A 27,512-nucleotide genomic window follows, 5' to 3' on the forward strand; every position below is an offset into this window, starting at 1 on the left:
AATCCCAACTTGGCAGCTGGGGACTTTTAAATTCAAATAATTAAGCACTTCCAAAATTAGCAGTAATAATGAAACTACTGGAATGTCCCATGATAAGCAATCTTGATCACCACTGCCCTTCAAGAGAAGAAATTGGATATTCTTAACCAATCTGGCATACGTATGACTATGGATCTATTAAGGTGGCTAACTCTTAACTGCCTCCTCACTTCAGGGGCAATTAGGGATGAACAGCAAATGCCAGCACTGCCTGCGAAGTCCATGTTCCAAATTTTGACTATAAAGTGTCTTGATCAATTGCCAGCGAGTGAAACAGCTTTTTAGCCCTTGCACCGTGAAGGAGCATGGACCATAGCCAAGGGATTAACAGAATGTTCATACTGACCTTAACATAACCCTGTCTTAAAATAACATCCACTTACTGCAGTGGAAAAAAATTGCATTCTCAGCAAAAGTTTAGTGCAAATGACTGAGTTTTGTGAAACATTTCAAAACTGAAGCAAGTAAATAAAAGGGGATGGGAAAATCAGGCAGAGCAGTTAGTGAAGAGAAAGAGAATATATTGTTAAAAAGCCCACCTGGGCCCAGCTTCCCTCTTCATCATCCTGATGTTAAAGCAGTTAGAAAAGCAAGAGGAAAATATGTATCAAAGTTAATCATGATATATTGGTTTAGTAAGCTCTCATAATCAGCAATAAAAACCAGCAAGTGTAAATTCCTAGCACAGATTACTTAAGCTTAAAAGTAATATCTATGTTAAATAGTCAAGCAGATTGTTAGAAGATAAAGAAAATATGTACTTGATGGATTTGCATTTCACAACCTTTCTATGCAAGCATACCATTAGTTTGGACAAATTCAAGATCCTTTTGAGTTACTTTCAGCATGCAAAGACATTTCTTTTACATTCTAAAGAAACACAACTGATAACAGAATACCTGTTTAATAATCTGCTAAAGCATCGAATAAAAAAAAGGCGAGATGTTCTACATATTTGCCATTTAATCACGGGAATGCTTTCTGATACAAAACTAGTGTTGAATTTATAAAAGGTTGCTGTTGTACACAACTGCCATAAAGACAAAGCCTAGCAACTTCATAGTTTCATGAAATTTGCTCTGGAAAACAGCCATACTGTTGTGATCCCTCCAGCACACAACAGAATACAAATCTGATTAGAATGGGACAATGCTACTTGAGTCATGCAGCTTCCTCCACAATTCCTATTGTATGTTCAATAAAAAGGATACTTGATTATATTCTGCATTAATATTGGGAGTTGTACCACTTGCAAAGTAATATCCCTAAGGCGAGACTCAAAGATAGAATCCAGACTTGCAGACATTGTGCATCTGGGTTATTGAATTTTTTTTTTGGGTGTGCATCCATCCAGTTCAAATTCCATCTGACATTATAGAATTCTGAAGTAATTACAACTAAAAAAAAAACATTTATAAGACTGAAAAACAACATACAAGGGAAAGGGATGATAGACAGAAGCTACTAAACACTTGGGACTAACCGTCTGTGGTGTGGCAGCAAGAGTTTCCATTTCTTCATGTGTTAACCAGACATTTCCAGTGGACTAATGACATAACCCACAAAGACCCAATCAAATCCAATGACAGGAAAGCAGTAATAAAGAGAGGTGCCAGATCATTAAGCAATAGGTATGTTTAAAGAGGTTAGCTTATGCTTAAGCTACAGTTTGTTAAAATTATAGCACAACATTGACAAAGTTATTTAGCTTTGTAGCTGAAGAATGACATTCTGTATTGATACAGATGTGGGAAGAAGGTCATCTTAAGGCTAAACAAGATTTTACATGACATGATTTTACTGAAGCATTCTATTTACTATTTATTGGCATCCACAATAAGAACTATTTACAGACAGAAAACAAGTTAAATTTCCAACAGAAAATATAGTCAATGATTGTTAATGAACTATTGGAGGAGTCTAAACATACAAATAAAATCTATTTACATGTTTTTGGTATGGTCCATAGAAGAATGAGATGGGGTCCTACCGTTCGTGAAGTTGGAGGTGCTGATGGACTGGTTAGTGATACCATTTCTTGGATGGCGAGACGTAATTTTAACCTGTGAAGTGGATTACTAATGCCAATCTCTCGCTGTATTTCTGTATCTGATAAGGCTGACATGATAGCACCACTTTTAACATTGGCTCTACATGCTGCTACATACCAAGCAGGCATGCCAACCCAAAGCTGCAAAAACAAAAACAGCAAGGATCAGTGAACAGAAAATAAAATCATTCGCAAACTGACCAACCACAACTTCAGTCAAACATTATGAACCCAAGTTTATCCCAACACACCAGGTGGGAAACCCTCTAGATCAGGCAGAACATCAGTTTCACACTCCAAATAACATTATTTTCCATCAACTTTCAACATACATTAACATTGAACAGAATAGGAAGACAAATTTCAGTCTGATCCTGGTCAGTTATTTCTACATCTTCCTGCAATTGAGATCTACAAAATTTATTTATGCCACTTGTGTCAATGTTTCTCTGATCACCTGTGCACTCCTTTCATCCTCCCACTGCATCCTAGCCTCTTGATATAAAACTTATGCAGGAAATTCTCAAAATACTCAGTAGGCAGCATCAGAAGGTGGAGAAATCTACAATAATTTGTCGAAGCAACTTAAATTTCTGTGTCCAATCACAGAATATTAATTAGCCAAGTTTGAAATATTTTCTTTTAAAAGTCAGTAAGCAGATTAGTTAGGATTTGGAATGCTTGCCTGAAAAGGTGGTGGAAATACTCCTAAATACTTAGGCTCCACCCACATAACGACACAGGAGTCAATTTGATCCATCGTGTCCACGCCGTCTCCTGGAGAACAATTTCATTAGCCCCCTTCACCCTTTCCTTACTTCCCTCAGTACCATAAGCAATTAATACAAAATCAAAATATTATAAGAGTATGTGGCTGTAAAATGAGGTCTGAATTAGCCTTGCAGACCCATTACCTGAAGACCGTCACTAGGCAGACTCTGTGAGTACAAGAAACTTTTTTTAAAAATTTAATGAATTGCTTTTCCATTAAGATCGGCAATCTCACCTCTAACCATACGACCACAGTGGGGCCATCCCACAGCGCAAATGGTAACCCTTGCCTTCGTGCTTCTTCCAATAATTCTGTCCTAAAGTACAAATCTTGTATTAACAAACCAGAATAATTTCTAATCAATTCATTAACTACACAAAACTGCAGCATTATCCCTTTCACACTCAGAGCAAAATAAACATTCTTGCAGTGTTAAGGCTTTTGAATATATTGTAAGTTTTAAAATCGTACTTCAAACATGCAGATTGGGTTAGATTAACACAAACTTGCAACATGAAATACTTATAGGAAAGCATGAGCACTTTTGTTTTAATAAAGCAAAGCACTGTTAGGAAAGTTGGAAAATCCATTCCTATAGAGAAGTGTTGGGTTACAGAGAAGCTCCACGCAGAATATTCACTCACACAGCTGTACTCTAAACAGTACTTCCATTCCCAAAGAGTTCCAGTTAATGAGGTTTATGATGGTATTAATGTAGCTTTACACCCCAAACTTCCAACACTCATTCGGTTTTATTTATTAACAGGATGTGGCATTGTTGGCATTTATTGTCCATCTCTATTTATCATGAACCCAGTGGTTGGCTGCATCATTACAAAAGGACAATTAAAGAGTCCACCAAATAAGGATGCCGAATTCTCTTTTCTGAAAGTCTATAATAAACAAGATATGCCTACAAAACAATCTGATAGCATCATCATTTTATGCTAAATGATGTAAAAGTAGCTCTTCATGAGGAAAGAGTTGGATGTTAATAAACAAGTTACAAAATGCAAATGTAGAATTGATTGTAAAGTGGAAGATGGTTACTTTTAGGACAAAAAAAAGGGAAGATTCCAATAAGCAGCATTTAAGATGACATTCCACTGTTGTGGATTTCAAAGTTAGCTAAGACAAAACTACAAATCAATTTGGTAAGAACGGCGTAAGGGAAGCAAAAACTTCTACGAAAAGGACCCAGGATACTGAATTGGCTTTGGTGAGGGAGAAGTGTGAACAGATCTATCAAAACAACATTTGATAAACTGATCCTCAACATGAAGACAATGTACAACACAATTTCAAACACATTAAGGATGAAATAAAGAAAGCTTTTAACTGGTGAAACAACAGTCTTGGCAACTGAATGGAAATTGCTTTGAAATCTCAGCTCAGGGACTTCTCAACTCAGTGCAGTTAGAATGTGGAACTTCCACAAGTAGTTGATTTGAATGGCATAAAGGAATTTGATTAATGGGAAAAATAATCAAAGTATTTAATGATGGGATTAAGTATAGGAGCAGCTTTATGTGAAGTATTAACACTAGCATAGACCCATCAGGCAGAATAACCTGGTCCTGTGATGTAAATGGTATGCATTTTCGATATGCACCTCAAGGGCTGTTAGAAGTCAATGATAATAATTAAAAAAGGATGGCGAACTCCCTCAACTTTTTGTCACCAACAAAAAAATCTAGGTCAACTCCTCATGCATTTTATGAAAAGTTTTCTGTCGAGTGCCTTGAGATATCTTACTACTTCAAAAATACTTTATAAATGCAAGTTGGTGCTGGCTAGTATGATTTTTGCCAAATAATAATGGCTGTGCATGACTATCCACTTAATGATCACTGGATTTACAAAGATTACATATGAAGATTGCTTAGACATGATAATGCTGTAGGTGCTACAGAGGTTTTTTTTGAGAAATAGAACTTTGCAGCTCAATAAGAACTTTTGCTTAATACCTGGCAACAGACACCCCAACCTTCAGCATAACCTCTTTTCCTCTTCCAGAGCGAAATACAGGCCTTGATTGAAAGGTTTAGACCTCTACTTTTACAAAATACAGGCCTTAGTCCACATACCTCCACAGAGCATCACCAATAACGTTACATGATTGACTGGGGGAGGTCCAATCATATGAAGTAGGATAAATACAACTACTTTTCCCATCTAGCCCTGTGGAGTTTAACTGCTACAGGCAATTAGGTCAGAGACTAAGATTCTGCTTGCAAGGCAAATATTCCATTACAATAATTTTAAGCTATGGCCACTTTTTAAACAATACTTAAACCAAAATTAAAAATCTCTCCTCTACAAACTGGAACCCGATGGAAATGTTTGCATCCAAGTTGTATTTCAGCATTCTACACGTTCCAGAAGAAAAACGAAGTTCCCTTTACCATCAGACACTGACAAAGAGCAAACCAAAAGCATTCACAAAAATTATTGATAAATGAACTTACCCTGAGTTATTACTAAGGTCATGGAGTGAATAATAACATAAGAAGGGAAAGAAATGAAAAAAAAATGTAAAACACTAATTTTAAATGAAAAATAAAATGATAGGGGAAAAGGAAAGGATGTGGGGATGAAAGGATGTTGGGAAGAGCCAAGCTTCCTCCTCAGTTGACATTGTTCAAAAGACATTGGTTGATTTTAAACATTGCCACTTGCATAGTGTGAACCATTCAAAATATCACTGCAGTTCTTTCACAAGAATTTTAAAAACCCAAATAGTGAAATAGAGTCAAAATAGCCATGCATTTTTGTAACTACTTCAGAAAAAGTTTTTTTAAAAAAAACTTACTTCTTTTTCAATTTCCTATCTTTTTCTGCTTGACCAAGTTTACTGAGTCCCAAAGTATCCTGAGGACTGGTTTCCATATCTGGTATGCCAGCTATAAAATTTAAAGTTAAATCATTATAATTTCTTCATGAAAATAAATGATCTAACTGGTTTCATCAAAATTTGCGAATTGGATTTTGAATGGCAGTTTATTCCTCCTTTAAATAGAAAAATAAAATTGAAGCAGTTTCAAAGGATATTAGGAAATTCTGATGTCCAGATAAAAGAACCTCCATATAGCTCACAGGGAGCAGAATGAGGGAAACGCAAACATACATGGGCACTTAATGATTGATGGTTTGAAGACTGCAGCAAAACCAGAAAAGACTGATAAACTTTTAGCCTGGATGAGTGCAGCATCAAAAGCATTCCAAAAACTTGGCACCATCCACGACAAGGCAGTTTGTTGATTAGTACCAAATCCACCATCCTAACTAACCATATACTCTTCCCACTGTTGTAGTATAGCTCCCATAAAGGAGTATAAAAAACCAAACCTTGTTTACATTTATGCAAGTGTACATTATTCACAGAACAAATTGGAACTTAGCTTAACATTCTACCTGCAATTCAAATGTACCGTATGAAAAATTAATAAGACTTTAATAATTAAATAGCCTATTAAAATTATAAATCTGATTGGGATATTAATTCAGAAATCCTCATTTTTTATCATGCTTCTACTACTATCTAACCACCCCTTCATGTAAGCAAAAATAAATATCAAATGTTGACAATATCACACTCATGAGTATCAAGTTACTCCACATTACATACAATTACAAACTGCTTGCCCAAAGTATTAAAATTATACAAGTAATGATAAAGGCAAAAATATTCCAATTTTAACATGCAAATATTCTTTTTTTCCTGTTAATGGAAACCAGTAGGCACTGTGGCATCAGGAGAAATAAAACACATCTAGCATCATATTATGTTGTTGCACAAGCCTGGGATCCAACAAGCATCATGCCAATATCATTGTTCAAAAACTTATATAAATCATCATAGAGTACAAGCAACTTGCCTCACTACTGTTTACCAATGCATGATTTAATAAATAAAGGCTTCATTTTGGGTTGAGAGAAGAAAGGAAGGGGAATTAATAAAACAAAACATGAAGATAATGTAAATCAGTTTGAATTCAAAGCTATGAGATCGCATTCACAACTTTGCTTACTCAAGACTGCTTTCAACAGTGTTTCCCTGTTGAAACACTGCCTGTTCCACCTGTCCCATATTATCAGACTCCAGATCACGCTTTTCATGCCTTCCAACTCGCCACAACTGCAAATTATTTTGAATGATACTGCTAGTTCTTACCAGAACAAGAGTCTGTTCTTCAATGTATTGATTCTTGTTAAGTGCTACTGAATTACGTGGTGACAGATCAGGCAATGATAGATTGCTGGGTATTAAGGGAATCAAGGGATATGGATGTAATGGGGGATATGGGGAAAGTTAGAGTAAAATAACATTGAGGTAGAAAATCACAATAGTTTTAATATATTTTGGAGCAGGATTGAGGGGTCAAACGGCCTACTCCTGTACTTATGTTCTTAAAAATCAATGCCATTGTTTAATTAGGTATGACGTACAGGAGTATATTTACTATTGAACTTAAGGTGATGTGACAAGTTTCTGATGACAATGGGGAAATTAAATGTTGTTATCAAATAAAATCAGGAACGTGCTTTTACAGTCTGTTCTCTACATGTGACAATTCAGAAGTTTTTTTTTCTTGCTTCTTCTGCCAAACGCAGAGAAAACAAAGGAATTTCTAATTAAGTCAATGCTCTGAGAAACAAAGGACTGCAGATGCTGGAATCTAAATGAAAAGCACTATGATGCTGGAGTAACTCAGCAGGCCAGGCAGCATCCATGGAGAAAAGCAGGCAGTCAACGTTTCAGGTCAGGACCCTTCTTCAGGCTTCTGAGTTCCTCCAGCATAGTGTTCTAAGTCAATGCTCTCTTCCATTTAAAAAAACATTAGCAACTTAAATGCTCTCAAAAGCTGCTTAAGAGGAAAATCAGGAGCTTGAAATGCAGAGCATTTTACATTTCAGGAGGAATACACAAATATTACAACTTGCTGCATGGGGATAAAACTGGTATTGTTGATGATTTTAATGGAAGTGAAAATTAGACAATTTATTTAGCTGACGGCTGATTTGCTTTGGCAGTTTCACATCTGGTACAGAAAGTTAACTGTTTGTCCCAAGTGCTTAATTAGTAAAATTCAATGCATATTTTTAAATTATGATATTATTGCAACACAAGCTTTACTAGCTACTGCTGAACCCATTTAGAGAATGGTTAATGAAAGCAAAATACTGAACTAAGTGCAATTAGAGGGAGGGACATTCACTCAGGCAATTTCTTTTGAAAAACTGCTTTAAATCAAAAAGTAGACTTGTTGTAAATGTGGTCACTTCATTCAAAAAGGTGACAATTAATCATGGACATAAAGATAGATTTGGAAAAGGGAGGCCGTGCCTGACTAATTTGATTGCATTTTGTAGCGGTAACAAGGAGACTGTCAATGAATATCTTAACAAGGCTTTTGACACATTCACTTATGGCAGGGTGAGGAAGAAGGTAAACATCCATGGGATCTAAAAGAGAGTGGCTTTAATATTGTTTCAGTGGAACTAATATTGGTTCAGTGGCAGGAAGCAAAGGATAATGATGGGCATTTTTACAGCTGGGAAGTTGTTTCAAATGGAGACTCAAGGGCTTCGCACTCAGTGCTTGTTTGTGTTATATATTTAAATTTTAGTTCCAATGCAACAGGCATGGTAAAGAAGTTTGCTGTGGTACAAAAACCAGCCATGTGATAGACTAACGAAGAGAGAGACTGGTTAATTGGGCAGAAAAGTGGCTAGTGGAAATTAGCTCATTGCTTTCCTTTTATTTACCTTAAGCACTGAATATAAGAACAGAAAGTTTATGCTAGAACTGTGTACAATACTGATTAAGTCATAGCTTGAGTACCTAGAACTACCATGTCTTCATACAACTGAAAAGATGTCATTACACTACAGAAAATGCAGAGGAGATTTGTAAAGATATTAACAGGAAAAGAAGATTCTAGCTCTGAAGACAAACTGGACAGGCTAAGGTTGTTTTCTCTAAAATAAAGGAGATTAAGTTGAGGTGTATAAAATTATGAGAGGCCTAGACAGAGTAGAAAGAAAGACCATTTCCCTCAACAGAGTGGGCAAATAATCGGAGTCATAGATTTAAAATACTTGGTAGAAGGTCTAGCGGGCAAGTGAGGAAGAGTATTTTCACTGAAAAGGTGCGAGGCAGAAACCCAAATCACATTTAACAAGTACTTGGGTGTGCAGGACAGCTGTGTAACCAGCAGGGAGGGACACAGAGCTAATACTAGAAGGTGAGATTTGGCAGCGCTTTCGACCGGCTTCATTTGATATCTGAAATAGTTGCTCACAAGTTCATTATGGCAAAATTACTAGCTGGGCACAGACCAAAAGGTAAAGGTATACAACTTTACACTTTGAAAAACACTACATTTGAGTTGATCCCTCCTCCGTCTTGTTACAACCCGAAAGTCAAATATCATAGCAGGTGTGGTACTGAGCTGTCAAAATTAATTGAAAGTTGTGGCTATTTCACAAAAAGCTTTTATGCCACTTCTACAACATGCAGACAAGCATTAAACCAAAGTACAATCCAAAATTCAATCCAAACCACATAATTCAAGAACACCAGAGCAGAGATGCAACCTGAACTTCAAAAGGTAGCAAGGAAAGAGGGCCAAGATCGATGGACAGTCATTTGATAAAGAGAAACGAGAAAACAAATTTTAAATGAAAGTAGGGATAAAATCATACAGGGCAAATTATAGTAAAAATTAAAAGCTTATTGACAAAAAAATACTTATTCCAAAGTTTTCTCACTGACTTCCAAACCAACCTTGCCCTGTGGGATCTTTGCCGGACTGTCCAAGCCGACCCTTTTCTTTCTTACCAAAGAGTCGCCCAATAGAAGACTTTATACTTTTCTTTTTGGGAGCTTTGTGAAGAGAATCTTGGCTGCTGTTGCTGCTACTGGGGTTGCTGGTTTGACCATCCTGAGACCCAGTTGAACTGTACAAGTTACAGTTAAGAGAAAACATTTACTGCATTATTTTTACAAATACAATAGCAAAAACAGTTCAGTTCAAGGTGCAACATCAATACAAAAGCACACCAACTTCAAGACATCTAAAAATGGCAGACTGATTTAATTCATAATCAAAAGTTTTACCTTCCATCTACAAAGACAACAGTCAGTAGAGCTGCTGCCTCACAGCTCCAGCAACCTGGGTTCATTCCTGACCTCCAGTGATGTCTGTATGAAGTTCCCACTTTCTATCTGTAACCATATGGGTTTCCTCTGGGTGTCATAGAGATATAGTCAAACTGCATGCAGAAAGGCTATTCGGCCGACCACATACACACTGACCAGTGGACACCCATCCACATTAATCCCATTTTGCACCAGTAGTCTAAATTGCCTAGACATAGAAGGCTTAAGTGCTCCGGTTTCTTCCCACATCAAAGATTGTGCGGCTTGGTAGGTTAACTGGGCTCTGTAAAATGCCTCTAGTGTGTGAGTGAGTAGGAGAATCTGGGGAGAGTTAAGGGGAATGTGGGGAGAATAAAATGGGATTAGTGTATATGGGTGCTTGATGGTCAGCAAAGGCCAAAAGGGCTCTATGACACTAAATTTTACTGAAGAACTTCAGGTACTCGATAACTCTATCAGTAAGGTGTTTCAAATATGGACTCTGTAAAAAAAAATAAACTAAGCCTTCAATAGGGATTGAAGCACGAAAACTCTGCAACAAAAAAGGTAGTTTTATTCCCATCCCTAACAGCAAATTTGTTCAGTTACGTTTCAAGTATTTCTGAAAAGCTTTATGCAGAAATATGCCAATGATTTGAAATAGTGAAAGTAACATTATCCACACCTTACGTTAGTGAGTTTGTTAAAATATATTAATCTAATTTGCCCAAAGTATTGTTCCTACAATAAAAAGTTACTACCAAGTAAAAACTGCCAGTCTTATTACTTCCTTTCTGGTAAAGTCATTAAAATTAGTTTTGATCACCCATTCTCTTCTGTTCTAACTAATTTTCTTGATAATTAAATATTACTCCATTCTGTGACATTTCATGTAATCAACTATACGACAGAACATGTCTTTGTATCAAAGTTATGGTGAAACCAGTTTCTAACAAGATGTCTACTGCCACCTAACCAAAAATCAAAAGTACATTGTTGCATTGTTCTTGTTAAAATGTCACCAACTCAGTATCGCAATATCACTTGATCTGTTTATAATACTGCCTCATATTTCTACAGGTCAGTTCATGCACCAAGCCAAAAAAAATGTAAATTTCAAGGCATTCCTTGATTTATGAAAGGGTTGTATTCTAGCAGAACATCTTAAGTGAAAAATCATAATTCTGAAAGGCATTTCCCAATAGTTTCAATGTAAAAACTTGTTGCACTCTTGAGTTCAAAAAATTTTGAATAAAAACACCAAATACTTAAAAATACATCAACATAGGAAATGAAATAAAAAATTCTCTCAAGAGGGCTCAGTTTCTTTCAAACTTGATTCCTCAAAGTGCAGTGGAAGCAGAATTTTCTTTGTGGCAGATTCACGATAAGTAAAGGGGTAAAAGGCTACTGCAAACAAGTGGGAATGCTGACTTGAGGTGCAATTAGATCAGCACAAACTTATTGAATGGTGGAGCAGGCTCGAGTGGCAGTGTGACGTACTCCTGGTCTCAAATTGGCCTGTCAAGGCGGCAATGAGGAGCTAAGAGGTGGAGTTGTCACCGAAGTTCAGGAGCTGGTATTGGTGAATCTGAGCTTAAGAGCTTGCAACACTTAAGTCGAGGGATTTTCCTGTGACTGATCGTGGGTGCTGATGAAGGAAGCTTAAAAGGTGGCGATCGACAACTGGACAGCTTTCTTCCTCATTTGATAATGTTCCTTATAGCCAAGCACTATATTTCCCATCATGCGGCTACATCTAAACACTGTGCTCTATATCTGATTGCCATCTTCAAAGATAATGATTACTTTCTCAATGTGGCAAAAAGCCTTCAGAGATCTTCTCCTCTTGCTGAGCCAGTCTGGTGGTGGTGCTATATTGGTGGCTTTCTGTGACCTTTGTTGCTCAAGCCCCATGAGCTCTTCACCATGGGATTCCAGCAGCTCTTCAACTTCATCTGAGTCCACCCTATCAAATCTGCCTTCATTTACCTTGACATTGATTTTTTGAGAGATTTTTAAGGTCCACAAACCTACAGAAGTTGTGTGCACGCCATGGCTGCAATTTCCCTCAATACATCATTCACTGTTGCATGGGATATGTTATTTGAAGAGGCACTGATATAGGCTATGAATACCTTGATGGTGCAACTCATTCAAGTGGGCATTGCTGCTCGACTCTTAAGATGAGGTGCCCCATTACACAGTGCAAAATTAAACCTAGAAGATAGAGAAGGACCCTGGTCCATAAGTTGTAACACTGAAATGCCCTTAGGGAATAAAAATACCAGCTGATGTTATTAGTCATGATCTCAAAGTTAACTGAACTTCCAGGGACACTGTGCACAATGAGCAAGGCTCTGTGGTCACAGAAAATAGTTTGATGAAGGGGGAAAGAAATGATGTGATATAATCCTGAAAGTGCAGTTCAGTCATCCAGGCTTGTCATTTGGCTGTTTTTATTTGATGGCCACACCACAGGAAGATTGGCCTTTGAGTACCCCTGTAGATCTCCAATCAAGAGGGGCTTCAGCTTATAGTCGCCCTCAGCATTGAGAGAGAAGAACATGGCCGTCCTGAAGCCATTTTTATCAACACTGAAGATGAACAAGAGTGAGAATTTTCTCTTCCAAGAGCCCCATCTTGGTTGTTTAAGAGAGTAGATACCTTCCTTGGTGACAGGTTTCCTTGGAAAATGTTTGGCTGCCATGGTACCTGCATTTGCTACTTGTTTCACAAAATTTATATTATGCAGATTTGAACACTTCTTGAAACGTTTGATCCAAGCACAGCCAGCCTTGAATGCATTAGCACTTTAAGATCCAGCAGCCAGCTTATATGCTTTCAAGTCTCGCCATAAAGATCTGACATTCTCCTGCATCATCATCAGATTTGGGAAACACACCATTGATCTTGAACTACCAACCACATGCATAACCCTGTTTCCATTCTGTCCGTCATAACATCTCTGCTCTTCATAACATGCAGGCACTTCCAGGATAACAATTTGGGCACTGACATATTTTTGTTTGCTCTGAGGACATGAGAAGATTTAACAAATGGCTGATATTTACCAAATGATCCATTCTTTCATTTCTACAAAATACATCTATAGATTCAGAGCATGAGATTGAGTTTGGAGTGGGAGATTGAGTTTGGAGTGGGAGATTGAGTTTGGAGTGGGAGATTGAGTTTGGAGTGGGAGATTGAGTTTGGAGTGGGAGATTGAGTTTGGAGTGGGAGATTGAGTTTGGAGTGGGAGATTGAGTTTGGAGTGGGAGATTGAGTTTGGAGTGGGAGATTGAGTTTGGAGTGGGAGATTGAGTTTGGAGTGGGAGATTGGAAAAGAGGTGAGTCTGTGTGCTTTTGCTTGAGAGTTTCACCTTGCAGGAGTCTAAAAGAGGCACATTTGCAAGTTGTTAATAGTACTAACAGCAGCCAATAAAATGTAGGTGTCAAGCAAAGCAGCCATTTTGGAGTGGCCATTGTGTGAGTGGGCACCTGAAGCTTTGGTTCAAGAGGCTTCAGTGAGAAGAGGCAGAGGCTAAGGAGTTGGTGACTTGGAGCAGGAGATTTGAAAAGAAGTGAGTCTCCTTGCTTGTGAGTTTCACTTGCAGGAATTTAAGAGGCAAGTCAGCTAATTGTTAGTTAACAGGTGATTATCTAATTATCAGCAGCTAATAAAAAGTTGGTGTCAACCAGATTGACCATTTTGGAGCAGCCATTTTGAGAGTGAATACCAACCTGTGAATACCGGGGTTCAGCGAGGAGGGTGAGCAACGCTGAGGTAAGGCGAGGGCAGGTCTTATTCATATTGTCTCTCTCTATTTTCCCTCAGAGCTCAGACCTGTGTCATGCTCCTCCAGCACAATATGGAAACTCAGGGAAGCCGCCAGCGTCCCTGATGACTACGAGTGCAGGAAGTGTTTCCAGCTGCAGCTCCTGACAGACTGCATGATGGCACTGGAGCTGCGCATGGATTCACCTTGGAGCATCCACAATGCTGAGAACGTTGTGGATAGCACGTTTAAGTGAGTTGGTCACACTGCAGTTTAAAGGCCCAGGAAACGATAAGGAATGGGTGACCAACAGTCAGAGCAACAGCAGGAAGGTAGTGCAGGAGTCCCCTGTGGTCATCTGCCTCCAAAACAGATACGTATACTGCTTTGGATACTGTTGGGAAGATGGCTCATCGGGGAAGGCATCAGTAGCCAGGACCATGGCACTGTGAGTAGCTCTACTGCACAGGAGGGCAGGAAAAAGAGTGGAAGAGCTATAGTGGTAGGGGATTCCATTGTAAGGAGAATAGACAGGAACTTCTGTGGCCGCAAACAGGACTTCCAGTTGGTGTGTTGCTTCCCGGGTGTAAGGGTCAGAGATATCTCAAGAGCGGCTGCAGGGCATTCTGCAAGGGGAGGATGAACAACCAGTTATCGTGGTGCATGTAGGTACTAACGATATAGGACAGAGGCGGGTTGAGGTCCTACAAGCTGAATTTAGGGAGCTAGGAAATAGATTAAAAAATAGGACCTCAAAAAAGTAATAATCTCAGGATTACTACCTGTGCCACATGCTAGTCAGAGTAGGAATAGCAGCATAGTTAGGATGAATATGTGGCTTGAGCCGTGGTGCAGGAGGGAGGGTTCTGGATTCCTGGGGCATTGGAACTGGTTCTGGCAGAGGTGGGACCAGTACAAACTGGATGGTCTACACCTGGGCAGGACTGGGATCAATGTCCTACGGGGATTATTTGCTAGTGCTGTTGGGGAGGGTTTAAACTAATATGGCAGGGGGATGGGAATCCATGCAGAAAGACAGAGGGAAGCAAAGCAGAGACCAGAGCAAAAGTTAGAAAAAAAAGAGTGGAGTACAGAAAAGTCAAACTCAAAGGCCACAAAAGGTTACCAGATTCTAAAAGGACAATGAGTGTAAGGGCAGCTTATCTGAATGCCTGTAGTATTTGAAACAAGGTCAGTGAACTTGTGGCACGAATCAGTACAAAGGGGTATGACTCAGTGGCCATTACAGAAACGTGGTTGTAGGGTGGAGATGAGTGGGAATTAAATATCCGGGGTATCAGGTAATACGAAAGGATAGGTTGGATGGTAAGGGAGGTGGGGTAGTGCTCTTTTAATTAAGAATGAGATCAGGGCGATAGTGAGACACTATACAAGATCTAAGGAGCAGAATGTTGAGTCCATCCGGGTAGAGATTAGGAATAGTAAAAAGAGGAAAAAAAATCCACTGGTGGGAGTTGTCTATAGGCCACTGAATAGTAACATTACAGTGGCACAGGCAGTAAGCCAAGAAATATTTGATGCACGTAAGAATGGAGTGGCAGTTGTCATGGGGAACTTTAACTTCCACTTAGATTGGGCGAATCAAGTTGGTCGAGGAAGTTTTGAGGAGGACTTCAGAATGCTTCTGTGATAGCTTTCTTGAACAGCGTGTTAGTGAACCTACAAGGGAAAATGCTATCTTAGACCTGGTCCTATGCAATGAGACAGGTAAAATTAATGATCTTGTAGACAGGGATCCTCTTAGAAAGAGTGATCATAGTGTTATTGAACTTCTCATACAAATGGAGGGCGCAATAGTTCGATCTAAAACCAGTGTATTATGCCTAAACAAGGGAGACAACAACTGAATGAGGGAGGAGCCGGCTAGCGTAGACTGGAAATGCAGGCTATATGGTGGGACAGTTGTGGAACAGAGGAAGACTTTCAAAAAGATTTTTCATGGTGCTCAACAAAAGCATATTCCAGTTAAAAGCAAGGGTTGGGAGAGCTAGCCTTGGATAACTAAGGAAATAAAAGAAGGCATCAAGCAAAAAGCTCATACATTCAAAATTACCAAGAGGAGTGGGAAACTGGAAAATTGGGAAAACTTTAAAAAGCAACCAGGAACCACTAAGCAAGCAATAAGATAGATTATGAAAGTAAACTAGCACAAAATATAAAAACAGTAAAAGCTTTTACAATTATATAAAGCAGAAAAGGGTGGCTAAAGTGAATATAGGTCCCTTGGAAGATGAGAGGCGGGAATTAATATTGGGTACAATGGAAATGGCCAAGGCCTTGAATGACTATTTTGTGTCGGTCTTCACCATGGAGGACACGCCTAACATGTTAAAGAGAGATGTTATGGATGCGATGGGTGGTGAAGACCTCAATAAAATCACTGTCACTAAAGAGGTAGTGGTGAGTAAACTAGTGGGGCTAAAGGTAGACAAGTCTCCTGGTCCTGATGGGAAGCATCCCAGGGTACTGAAAGAAATGGCGGAAGTTATAGTAAAGGTGTTTGTGATAATTTACCAAAATTCTCTGGACTCTGGACAGGTCCTGGCAGATTGGAAGACAGCAAATGTCACGCCACTGTTTAAAAAAGGATGTAGGCAAAAGGCAGATAACTATAGGCCAGTTAGCTTAATATCTATAGTTGGGAAACTACTTGAAGCTATCATTAAGGAAGAAATAGTGAGACATCTGGATAGAAGTGGTTCCATCAGGCAGATGCAGCATGGATTCAGGAAGGGCAGGTCCTGTTTGACAAACTTACTGGAGTTCTTTGAGGATATAATGAGCGCAGTGGATAGAGGGGAACAGGTTGATGTTGTATACTTGGATTTCCAGGTGTCGATAAGGTGCTGCATAAAAGACTTATTCATAAGTTAAGGATGCATGGTGTTGGGGGTAATGTATTAGCATAGCTAGAGGATTGGTTAACCGATAGAAGGCAGAGACTTGGGATAAATGGGTGTTTCTCTGGTTGGCAAATCAGTGGTGAGGGGGATGCCACAGGGGTCGGTGCTGGGCCCACAAATGTTCACAATATACATTAACGATTTGGAAGAGGGGACAGTGTAGTGTATCTAAATTTGCTGATGACACTAAATTGAGTGGAAAAGCAAATTGCGCAGAGGATGTGGAGAGTCTGCAGAGATATATAGATAGGTTAAATGTGTAGGCAAGGGTCCATCAGATGGAGTACAATGTTGGTAAATGCGAGATCATCCACTTTGGAAGGAAAAATAGAAGATCAGATCATTATTAAAATGGTGAAAGACTGCAGCATGCTGTTATGCAGAGGGACTTGAGAGTGCTAGTGCATGAATTGCAAAAGGTTGGTTTGCAGGTGCAACAGGTTATCAAGAAGGCAAATGGAATGTTGGCCTTCATTGCTAGAGGGACTGAATTTAAGAGCAAGGAGATTACACTGCAACTGTACAGGGAACTGGTGAGGCCACACCTGGAGTACTGCGTGCAGTTCTGGTCTCCTTACTTGAGGAAAGACATACAGGCTTTGGAGGCGGTGCAGAGGAGGTTCACCACATTGATTCCAGAAATGAGGGGGTTAGCCTACGAGGAGAGATTGAGTCGCCTGGGACAATATGCACTGGAATTCAGAAGAATGAGAGTGATCTTATAGAAACAAAATTATAAAATGGATAGATAAGATAGAGGCAGGAAGGTTGTTTCCACGGGTAGGTGAGACTAGAACTAGGGGGACATAGCCTCAAGATTCAGGGAGATAGATTTAGGACGGGGATGAGGAGAAACTGCTTTCCTCAGAGAGTAGTGAATCTGTGGAATTCTCTGTCCAGGGAAGCAGTAGAGGCTACTTCATTAAATATTTTTAAGACCCAGTTAGATATATAGATTTTTGCATAGTTAGGGGAATTAAGGTTTATGGGGAAAAGGCAGGTAGGTGGATCTGAGTCCACGGCCAGTTCGGCCACGATCTTATTGAATGGTGGAGCAGGCTCGACAGGCCAGGTGGCCTACTCCCGCTCCTACTTCTTACATTATGTAGTATTAATGCTTAAAGCTTCTTTACAGGAAGTGCAATCCTCAGAACTGCTGGGATGTTTTGAAGCCATCTTGGAAGAATGCACAGAATAAATTCTGATGAATCCCACTATAAAGTAGACTGCCACATTGACAAAACAGTGTGAGAGAAAGTACTGAACAAAACTAATTATAGATGGAGGTTGGAGTGCTTTTTATTAGAGCTAAAGAAACTTCATAAAGTGAGAGCACATACCCTGAAGTGTCAGTGTTACAGCAAAAGGTCAGAAACCAAACGTTTGTAAATCAAGGAATAACTAAGTAATCTCATGAATTACACTTTTTTTTAAATAGGTATTTACCTTCTTATATCCCGTATATCCTCCTGGCTGGCAGTGGGACAGGCACCTTGGTTAACCCGGTCTAATCTGATGGACCTTGGAGTGGAAGGTGGTGATGTTTCACATCTTATTGTCGTTTTATCTTCTCGAGCATCCTCTTTTGCTATCTGAGATTAAAGTTATTGTTAATGAGTAAAAACTTAAAAAAAGGGTCACAGTTTAAAAAAAACATTGATTCTTTAAAAAAAGATTGACACCATCACATCAACTAAAAATAACATCACAATGATCTCACAGGCACAATACAGCAAGCAAGGATACTGGGACAGAATTACCATGGCACAGGAAGCTGAGACACTTACCATAATGAGTTCTTTATTTGTGAAGATAATATATATTTGGAAACAACAAGACAATGCAACAGCTCACATCTCAAATTTATTGCAACTTATTAAGTGATTTCGAAAGACTATGACAAAATAAAGGGTAGCAAAAGTTACAAATAAGTTTTTAAAAAAAAATCGAGGGTGTCCAGTGAAACAGATGCCTTGTTTGGAACGAGAAAGTACAGGCAAGCACAATCTTTCTTTACATTGGTGGTCACACAAGAAAACGCAAGGAGCAGGCCACCTGGCCCCACAAGCCTGCCCTGCTATTCAATATGATTATGGCTGATCTAGCACGGGTCTCAACTCCTCCAGGTCCCCATTGCCTTCAATTTTCTGCAATCTTTCAAAAATTTATCTGCCTTCACTTTAAATACTTCTAATGAACAACCAAAGCAAAGAACATGATATGAACCATATCATTTTCCCCAGGCTGCTTCGAGAGGCTAGGGAGGAGATTGCTGAACCGCTGGTAAGGATCTTTGAGTCCTCGTTGTCTACGGGGGTGGTGCCGGAGGATTGGAGGGTTGCGAATGTTGTCCCCTTGTTCAAAAAAGGTAATAGGGATAGGCCAGGGAATTATAGACCGGTGAGTCTCACGGCTGTGGTGGGTAAGCTGTTAGAAAGGATTCTAAGGGATAAGATTTATGAACACCTTGAGAATCATGGACTGATTAGGGACAGCCAGCATGGCTTTGTGAAGGGAAGATCTTGCCTCACAAGCCTGATAGAGTTCTTTGAGGAGGTGACCAGGAAGATTGATGAGGGCAGTGCGGTGGATGTGGTTTACATGGATTTTAGTAAGGCATTTGATAAGGTTCCTCATGGTAGGCTTCTTCAGAAGGTCAGAGGCCAAGGGATCCAAGGAAGCTTGGCTGTGTGGATTAGGAATTGGCTTGCATGTAGAAAGCAGAGGGTTGTGGTGGAAGGAGTGCCCTCGGATTGGAAGGCAGTGACTAGTGGTGTCCCGCAGGGATCGGTTCTGGGACCTCTACTTTTTGTGATATTTATAGATGACTTAGATGAGGGGGTGGAGGGCTGGGTTAGTAAGTTTGCAGATGACACTAAGATAGTGTGGAGGGCTGTCAGAGCTTACAGAGGGATATTGATAGGATGCAGAGCTGGGCTGACAAGTGGCAGATGGAGTTCAATCCGGAGAAGTGTGAGGTGGTACACTTTGGAAGGACAAACTCCAGGGCAGAGTACTGGGTGAATGGCAAGGTACTTGGCAGTGTGGAGGAGCAGAGGGATCTGGGGTTCATATTCACAGTTCATTGAAAGTTGCCTCACAGGTGGAAAGAGCAGTTAAGAAGGCCAATGGGATGTTGGCTTTCATAAGTCGCGGGATTGAGTTTAAGAGCCGCGAGGTGATGATGCAGCTTTACAAAACTCTAGTTAGGCCACACTTAGAGTACTGTGTTCAGTTCTGGTCGCCTCATTATAGGAAGGATGTGGAGGCATTGGAGAGGGTGCAGAGGAGATTTACCAGGATGCTGCCTGGATTGGAGAGTATTGAATATGAGGAGAGGCTTAAGGTGCTAGGGCTTTATTCACTGGAAAGGAGGAGGATGAGAGGAGACATGATAGTGGTATATAAAATATTGAGAGGAATAGATAGACAGTCAGTGCCTCCTTCCCAGGGCACCAATGCTCAAGACGAGAGGTCATGGCTTTAAGGTTATGTCAGAGGGAGGCTTTTCACCCAGAGAGTGGTTGGTGCATGGAATGCACTGCCTGGGGTGGTGGTGGAGGCAGATACATTGAACAGGTTCAAGAGCTTGTTGGATAGGCATATGAAGGAATGTAAGATAGAGGGATATGCGGGAGGAAGGGGTTAGGTAGTGTGAGGGTGGTCTGATGGACGGCACAACATGGTGGGCCGAAGGGCCTGTTTTGTGCTGTATGGTTCTATGGTTAAATGTGGATTTTGACTTTCAAGAATTAAGTTGCATCAGTTGCAAGTACTTGCAGATATCATCAGTCTTTAAGATTATTCAGCACTATTTATTCTGACAGCAGCAATAGAGGTACATGAACTTGTAAACCCTAACACAAGGAAATCTCTGCTCAAAGCATTCTTCCACTAGAGAAAAACATGTATGTTTTCTGTACCAAAGTTAATGTTGTCATAGAATCATATATAACAGAAACAGACCATTTTGGCCTACCTCTTCCATGTTGACTGCAATGACAATATACCCAACCGATCCACTCTCTCCTAATAACTACAGCCCTCCATTCCAGGCAACATCTTGGTGAATTTCTTCTGAACTCTGTTTCTACCCTTTTGTGGAAACTGGAGCTGTACACAATACTCCAAGTGCAGCCTAGCAATGTTTTGTGCAACTGCAACATGACATCCCGACACATAGTCAACACCTTGACCTATGAAGACAAGCAAAGCAAATGCCTTCTTTACGACTCTATCCACCTGTGTTGCCATTTTCAGGGAACTATGGACTTTCACCCCAAGATCTCTCTGTACATTAACGTTCCTAAGGTCCCTGCCATCTACGAGAATTTGACTTCTCAAAGTTCATTACCTCACTTGTCTTGGCTGAATTTCATCTGCCATGATTCTTGTCCAATTTTCCAACTGATTTAAGTCCCTCTGCATCATTAGATAAACTCTGTAACTATCAATGACTCTAGCAATTTTCATATACATATCATAGACAACAAAGGTCCCAGCACCAATCCCTGTGGTTCACCCCTTGTTATAGACTAAAACACCCATGCATTACTATCCTCTGCCCCCTCTCACCAAAGCAATATGCCTTAGATCCCTTGAGCCGCACCCTTCTAGGGAAGCCTACCACATGTATATAATTCAGTGTCCTTGTGGATGAAGACACAGCATTTTACCATTTACTGACAAAGTCCTACTCTTTAACTTTAAGAATAGTAAAACTGTAATAATAGTTCAATTTGTCTTTATAAAACATTAGCTGCTTCACCCGAGCAATATTTACACAAGTACTCCAAGCTAGGACCAGGATGAAATTAAAATGAATCCCTTTTAAAACTGTTTAATGGGAGGAAAAGAAAGAAGCCACCTGAGAAAGATGCTACTGTTGCACTGATTGAGATGCAGAGAACTATAAGTGTCTGTTCAACAATCTGTTGCCAGGTAATCAAAGTTCAATTTCATACAATTACCTTCCTACGGTGCTTCCTTAAATCACTAGGCTGACAGACATATGCGAAGAAAAGAGAGAGTCATTAAGGATAACAAACTGATTTAAAAGATTAGACAAGATGTAGCCGCATTAGAAATCACACAAAAACAAGGACAGCTAGGAAGACTTCTCTTGAACAACGTAAATTTTATTAATTTCAAAATGTTTATATTTGTCAGCTAAGTGCAACTGCAAATGCCTTTTGAATGCCCTGACCTAAGCAAATATTTATGAAAATTATAAGTAATTTATGAAAATTATAGGTAGCTACTGTACAGTTTCTGGATTATGTCACTCTTAGTGAGTTACACGTGCAAAACAGTTCATGGTTATGATTCAGTCTTGCTTTAGTAAATGAGAATTGTACAGCATTCCAAAGCCAATAAATGACACATTTTTCATTTGTCATTTCACATTCTCAATTGATATACATTGGCTGGTCTAACCTGCATCATCAAACATCTTAAGAAATTTCCTTTTGCCAATAAAATTGGAACAATATTCTGGTCTTTCTAGAGTGAGCCATTAAACTGTTCATTCGGTTAATACATTTTTGCTGCTGTTGTTAATTACTACATCACATATAGGTGTTGAACAATTCCTCCAACTTCAAGGGATTTCTTTAAAATATAATGAAATAACTTGATGTTAAGACAAATATGCATAAATACAAATCAAACTTAGAAGTTCTCAGGAAGTCACGCAGCACCGAGGGAGAGAGAAAGAATTCATGTTTCAGGTCCACGACCTTTTATCAGAACAACAAACACATGGAAGGTTTTTCTTTAACAATGTGAATTTTATGTATTCTATGATCTTATTCATTTGTTTTCTGATGAAAAGTCATCTACCTCAAACGTTAATTGTTTCTCTCTCCACAGATGCTTGGCCTGAGCATCTATAGTATGTTATTAGTTTCAGATTTCCAGCAGCTGCAGATTTTTGTAGAGATACAAAGTCTGTTTTCAAGTCCTATTAAATTAGTATAACATATGAAGCTCTGCATCAGTAACATATAGGCAATCAAAAGTGCCTGTCAATTGCACGAGCTAAAATAATCCTTCTGCTTTTACAAATCTTTTTGCTTTTTCAGCACCACTTTGTAACGCTTGAGCTATCAGGGCAACATGATTTGTAAAATCATATGCTTTATGAAACAGAGCAGTGGGTTAGGAAAGAATGTTGGGACAGTGACTAAAATTGCCACGGAGAAGAGGAAGGAACAGAGAAAAGGCAAAACACAAGAAAGAAAATAGCAATGCTTAAAACAAAAAATCCTATTCCATCAAAAGTGGAAGTTGCACTAAAATACAGTAGGGATTATTAAATATTAATCTTGGCACCTCAAAATAGCCAGGATCACTTGAAAGCAAACATACCATATAGTTACTAAGCAGCATTATCAAGACAGTTCTGGTGGCAACTTTCTGCCTCAGAACAATTTTTGAATCACAAGATGCAACTCAAATTTCACCCACTGAAGTGCAGACTAAAAGGAAAAAATGTACATGTGCTGCATTGAATCACACAGACCACATTGGCCAAAGAACACTTTGATCAAGGCATTTTTAATTCCTTACATAGGCAAAAGATTTACACAATTCTTTTATAATGAGATGTTTTCTGGCCTACTCTATTCAATCCTAACCCCAAGATGCACTGAGAGTGAAAACAATTATAATTGACAGAAGCTTTAAAGAGTAACCAAAAATGAAACAATGGATACACATCAAATAAATAATTATTTCCATCTAATATCAATGTACCCCAGAGGAATGTGCTACTCTTCATCAGCAAAAGTGAAGTAGAGTTTTGCCGTCGGATGTGGCATTCCTTACGGGAATCTGTTAACATTTAATCTTTGCAGCAGAAGAATTACGTTATATTCAATATAAGCAAATTAACTGGTATAATTGGAGCCATATGTCAATGGTTCAAAGAGACGTAATACACAATATCTGCTGAAGTTAAACACTGTTGTCACTCTCACAATTTCCTTCCACATAGAGCACTGTTTTCTAAGATTAAGTTTTGGGGAAGTTGAGGTAATGCACTAAAACAGGGATTCCACTCCCAATTTAAGTGAGTTGGGAAATGTTATACTAAATGCTCATGACATGTCTTTTGAAATTGTTGAAAACTCCAACAAAGCTTTCATGTACCAAAACATCATCTATGTTATATCCCTGTCACCAATAACTGTTGAATTACAAGTTATTTCCAAATGCTATACAAAAGTTAAATATTCTATATTTCAAATTTATCGGCTAGCATTTTGCTCAGAGTTTATACTTTTTAGGAATGCTTTCTTCAAGATAACAGGACAGACAACAAACATGGAAATGTTAAACATTTTAAAATATGCAACTTCTGATTAAATTTATATCACACCAAAATTAACGTGCACCCCAGTCCCAATTACATCACTATTAACATCAGTATGATGTTTCCTAGAACTTTTCAACTTGTCTGTCTCCATGAATCTGGAAAATTCGTTATCAAGACAAGCTTTTCACTGTACTTCAGAACAAGTGACAATAATAAACCAATACCAATTATCAGTCTGTTTATAGGATTTATTAAACATGTTTCTTCATTTATTTTCTATTCTCCATCGAAAATCATCTACACTGGAGCTGCATATAAATGCTTGGGCATATTCAGCACAAAACAAAAATCAGCAGATTTCCTTCCTCAAACCAGAAAGGTTTTCTCAACAATCTAGTAGATTCATAGTCACCATCAACAGCAGATTAGGTAAATGTAATATTAGCACATGACTATGTGCTGCCAAAAGATATTTCTAAAGATTTAAACTTACCAGGGTCATGACACCAAGCCTGTCAAGCTCATGAGCAGCATTTCGAGGCGTTCGTCTTGGCGTGGAGTGTCCACTGCCGGGTGGCGAAGAACTGGCAAGTGATGAACCAGTGAATGAGGCAGGGAGTGTACCTCCTCGGTACCGGCAAAGATTCAGACCATCAAGGCTACCACTACCCACTCGGCTCTCGATTTCTTCTGCTCTCTGCTGTGTGGACTCTTTTTCTTCTTGGATGAGCCTGCAAAACAATTAACTTGAGTGCTGGATCACTTTCTCAGCCCCTTCTTGTCATAGTCATCGTGGTATGAATTTTTTTTATTACAGTTCCATCTCAAACTACTATGCGGATGTTTCAAGTAAAGCCTGCTGTGCATGCTTTTATTGAGACTTTAAATGGAATCAGAATAATATGCAAATATTCAGTCACTTGTTCAGCCTGAAATCACTTAAGCCTACTTATATGCATTATTTATACATTCTCATTATTTCTGTTTAACAGTGCCACTACAGTTAGGGGGCTTACAGATGAAGCCCACCAGTGAGTTTTCCTTTGCTCCCTTAATTCCACCCAAACTGATTTTACATCATAATCATCTCAGCCAAGATTATTTCCTCTAACTGCACCAATTTCATCCTTGATTAACAGAGTTATTTTACTTTCCCCTTTTATGCCTATTATTCTGAAGCATTAAGTACATTATAACAGGACAAACCTTATTTCATTATTGATGGCATCCAACTGTTCTTGAAGCATCATAGCCAAAGTTTGGGCATCAGCTTGACCACTTGGTGAGAGTAAATCGACAGAGCTGAATATAGTCTCTCTATCATCTTCCGCATCTGACACTTCAGCATCACTCTCAAAAGCCTGGGCCACATTTGCCAAGACACTGGCTTGTTGTGCACGCTCCCATTCTTGTTCATTCAAAGTCTGAACCTGTTCATAAAAGTGCAGTACATCTTGCTCAGAAACAGAATACCAAAATGTCAAACATGAAACCAAGATACAAGGGCAGGAAAGGGCCATTCAACCACATGAGCCTCTTTCCCCAAATTCAATCGAGACATCAATTTCATCTAAGTGAAAATTTTAAAAAACTGCCGATGCTGGAAACGTAGAATAAAACTGAAGATGCTGGAAACGTAGAATAAAACTGAAAATGCTGGAAACAGTCAGGTCAGACCACATCTATGGGAAGAAAAAACAGTTAACATTTCAGGTCAAAATCCCTTCGTTAGAACCCTTATTATCAATTCCATCCCCTCATTGTCAATTCCATCTTATTCCCTTGACCCCATAATCCTGAATATCCTTATCTAACAAAAATGTAATCACTTTGTAATTTTCAATAGCCTCCTGGCAAAATGAGTACTCAATTATATACATTGTTTAAAAAAATTATAAATTGAATTACTGGGGAAAGGGACCAATCACCTGAAAAGGTAACAATAAAGATGCACAAATGATCAATTGTAAAGTCAACAAACTACTGGTCAATCTTCACAGAAAACTGAATTTTGCATCTCTTTTGAAAGTATCAATAAGTTTTATTTTGATATCAATACTTGTGGCACATGATTTACCAAAAACTTAAGTAACTTGAAACAGAATATACAATACCAAATGTAGACATTCTTGAGAAACGCTTGGAAATGGAAAGGAGGAAAGTGCTAACATTACATTAGAATTAAATGTGTGAAATTGGTGCAAACTGGCGAGCAGAAGTTACACTGGTCACATGCATTCAGGCGTGCAGCAACTTGGGTCGGACAGTGCTTAACCCAGACTGGTCTCTTGCTCTGGCTCCAGTACTAATCCCCTGATATTCAGAACTATTTAATAATAGTTTAAAAGGATAATTTAAAAAATTAAAATATTTAGTCAAAATACATCAATTGTCATAATCTAAAGAAGAGCAAAGAAAAATAAACAACTTGAACTTACCTTTGTAAAGAAGGGCAGCAACCCCATTCAAATGAATAGGGGTGCTGCTTGTATGCCACCTGTGCTTGGCATTAAGCTAAGGGGCCAGATACAAAGTGCATCCAGTCCCTCAGTCCAGTATGATCTGGAACTGGAGTTCAGGGGCACTAGCGTTTCTAACTTTCACGTTGTAGTGCACGCAAGTTGCTGTCATCATAGGGTGGAGGTTCCCTGCAAAAGCACTGGCCACAATGGACCTTATAGGCTACACAAATGGAAGGCTGTGAAACGTTACATTTATCCTTCCTTGGACAGATGTCTGCTATTTACCATGATAACAAATTGAAATGGCATAAAGCAAACTATACTTTTAGGTGAAATAAAGTTAAATCGCTACTTAACAATTGACATTGTGAAACAATTCAGGATTAAAAACTGTGCACACAACGCATGAGACAAACTTACATTCTGCAGAGAAATCCATCAGAAATGCAGCAGGAAAAGAAAATAATAATAGTAGTGCATCATCAATAGATCACAATTAAATGGTAGTGCACTTCAGTGAAATAGTTGAGATTATATTGCAAAGGGAGTTCAATATTCACTGAGAAAATACATCATGAAAGAAACATAGCAGTAAAATGGAATAATTGGATTCAATATGTAAATGACTATTCAGAAGGATAGGAGCAGCAAAACTAACAGTGCACCAAGTACTTAAGCACATAACTTCCTGATGCTGATAGCATTATTTGAAATAATCCAAGAACACAAAGGTAGTTCAGCAATTAATCACCAATGTCAGGCTTTTCACATTAGATGACATTAGACAGGATTTCAATCAAGCAGCATCACCGCAATTGGAAAACTCACCATGAACAAACATTTATTGGAAACAAGGGATCCAATCTGCATGCACAAGTTCCAGAATGCCAAAATACAGCTATAAATTAAGCTTCTATTTAATATTCTAATAAATGTAAACTATGATGAAAGACACCAAATGTATTCAAAGTGCTCTGAATGTTATCGTAAATGCCAGGAATGAAAGAGTGTGTACCCCTTCATT

At 38.9% G+C, this 27,512-nt stretch overlaps 1 protein-coding gene across 4 annotated transcripts in view; it reads right to left on the bottom strand.

Moving 5' to 3' along the window:
* Positions 1-27,512, bottom strand: part of LOC127577624 (liprin-alpha-1-like) — a 118,057-nt gene that overhangs the window by 17,883 nt on the left and 72,662 nt on the right. For 2 of the 4 annotated variants that reach the window (XM_052028926.1, XM_052028929.1), the window contains 10 exons: positions 25,233-25,456; positions 24,520-24,757; positions 21,679-21,708; positions 18,155-18,300; positions 9,652-9,824; positions 5,674-5,764; positions 3,096-3,177; positions 2,030-2,230; positions 1,523-1,585; positions 579-605 (listed from right to left, as the gene is read on the bottom strand). In XM_052028926.1, the coding sequence (XP_051884886.1) occupies positions 579-605; positions 1,523-1,585; positions 2,030-2,230; positions 3,096-3,177; positions 5,674-5,764; positions 9,652-9,824; positions 18,155-18,300; positions 21,679-21,708; positions 24,520-24,757; positions 25,233-25,456 (1,275 nt within the window). The remainder of the gene's footprint in view (positions 1-578; positions 606-1,522; positions 1,586-2,029; positions 2,231-3,095; positions 3,178-5,673; positions 5,765-9,651; positions 9,825-18,154; positions 18,301-21,678; positions 21,709-24,519; positions 24,758-25,232; positions 25,457-27,512) is intronic. The other 2 variants (XM_052028927.1, XM_052028928.1) reach the window with 2 other exon arrangements.

The sequence above is a fragment of the Pristis pectinata genome, chromosome 14 (assembly GCF_009764475.1).
Source record: "Pristis pectinata isolate sPriPec2 chromosome 14, sPriPec2.1.pri, whole genome shotgun sequence".
Classification (NCBI taxonomy): Eukaryota; Metazoa; Chordata; class Chondrichthyes; order Rhinopristiformes; family Pristidae; genus Pristis; species Pristis pectinata.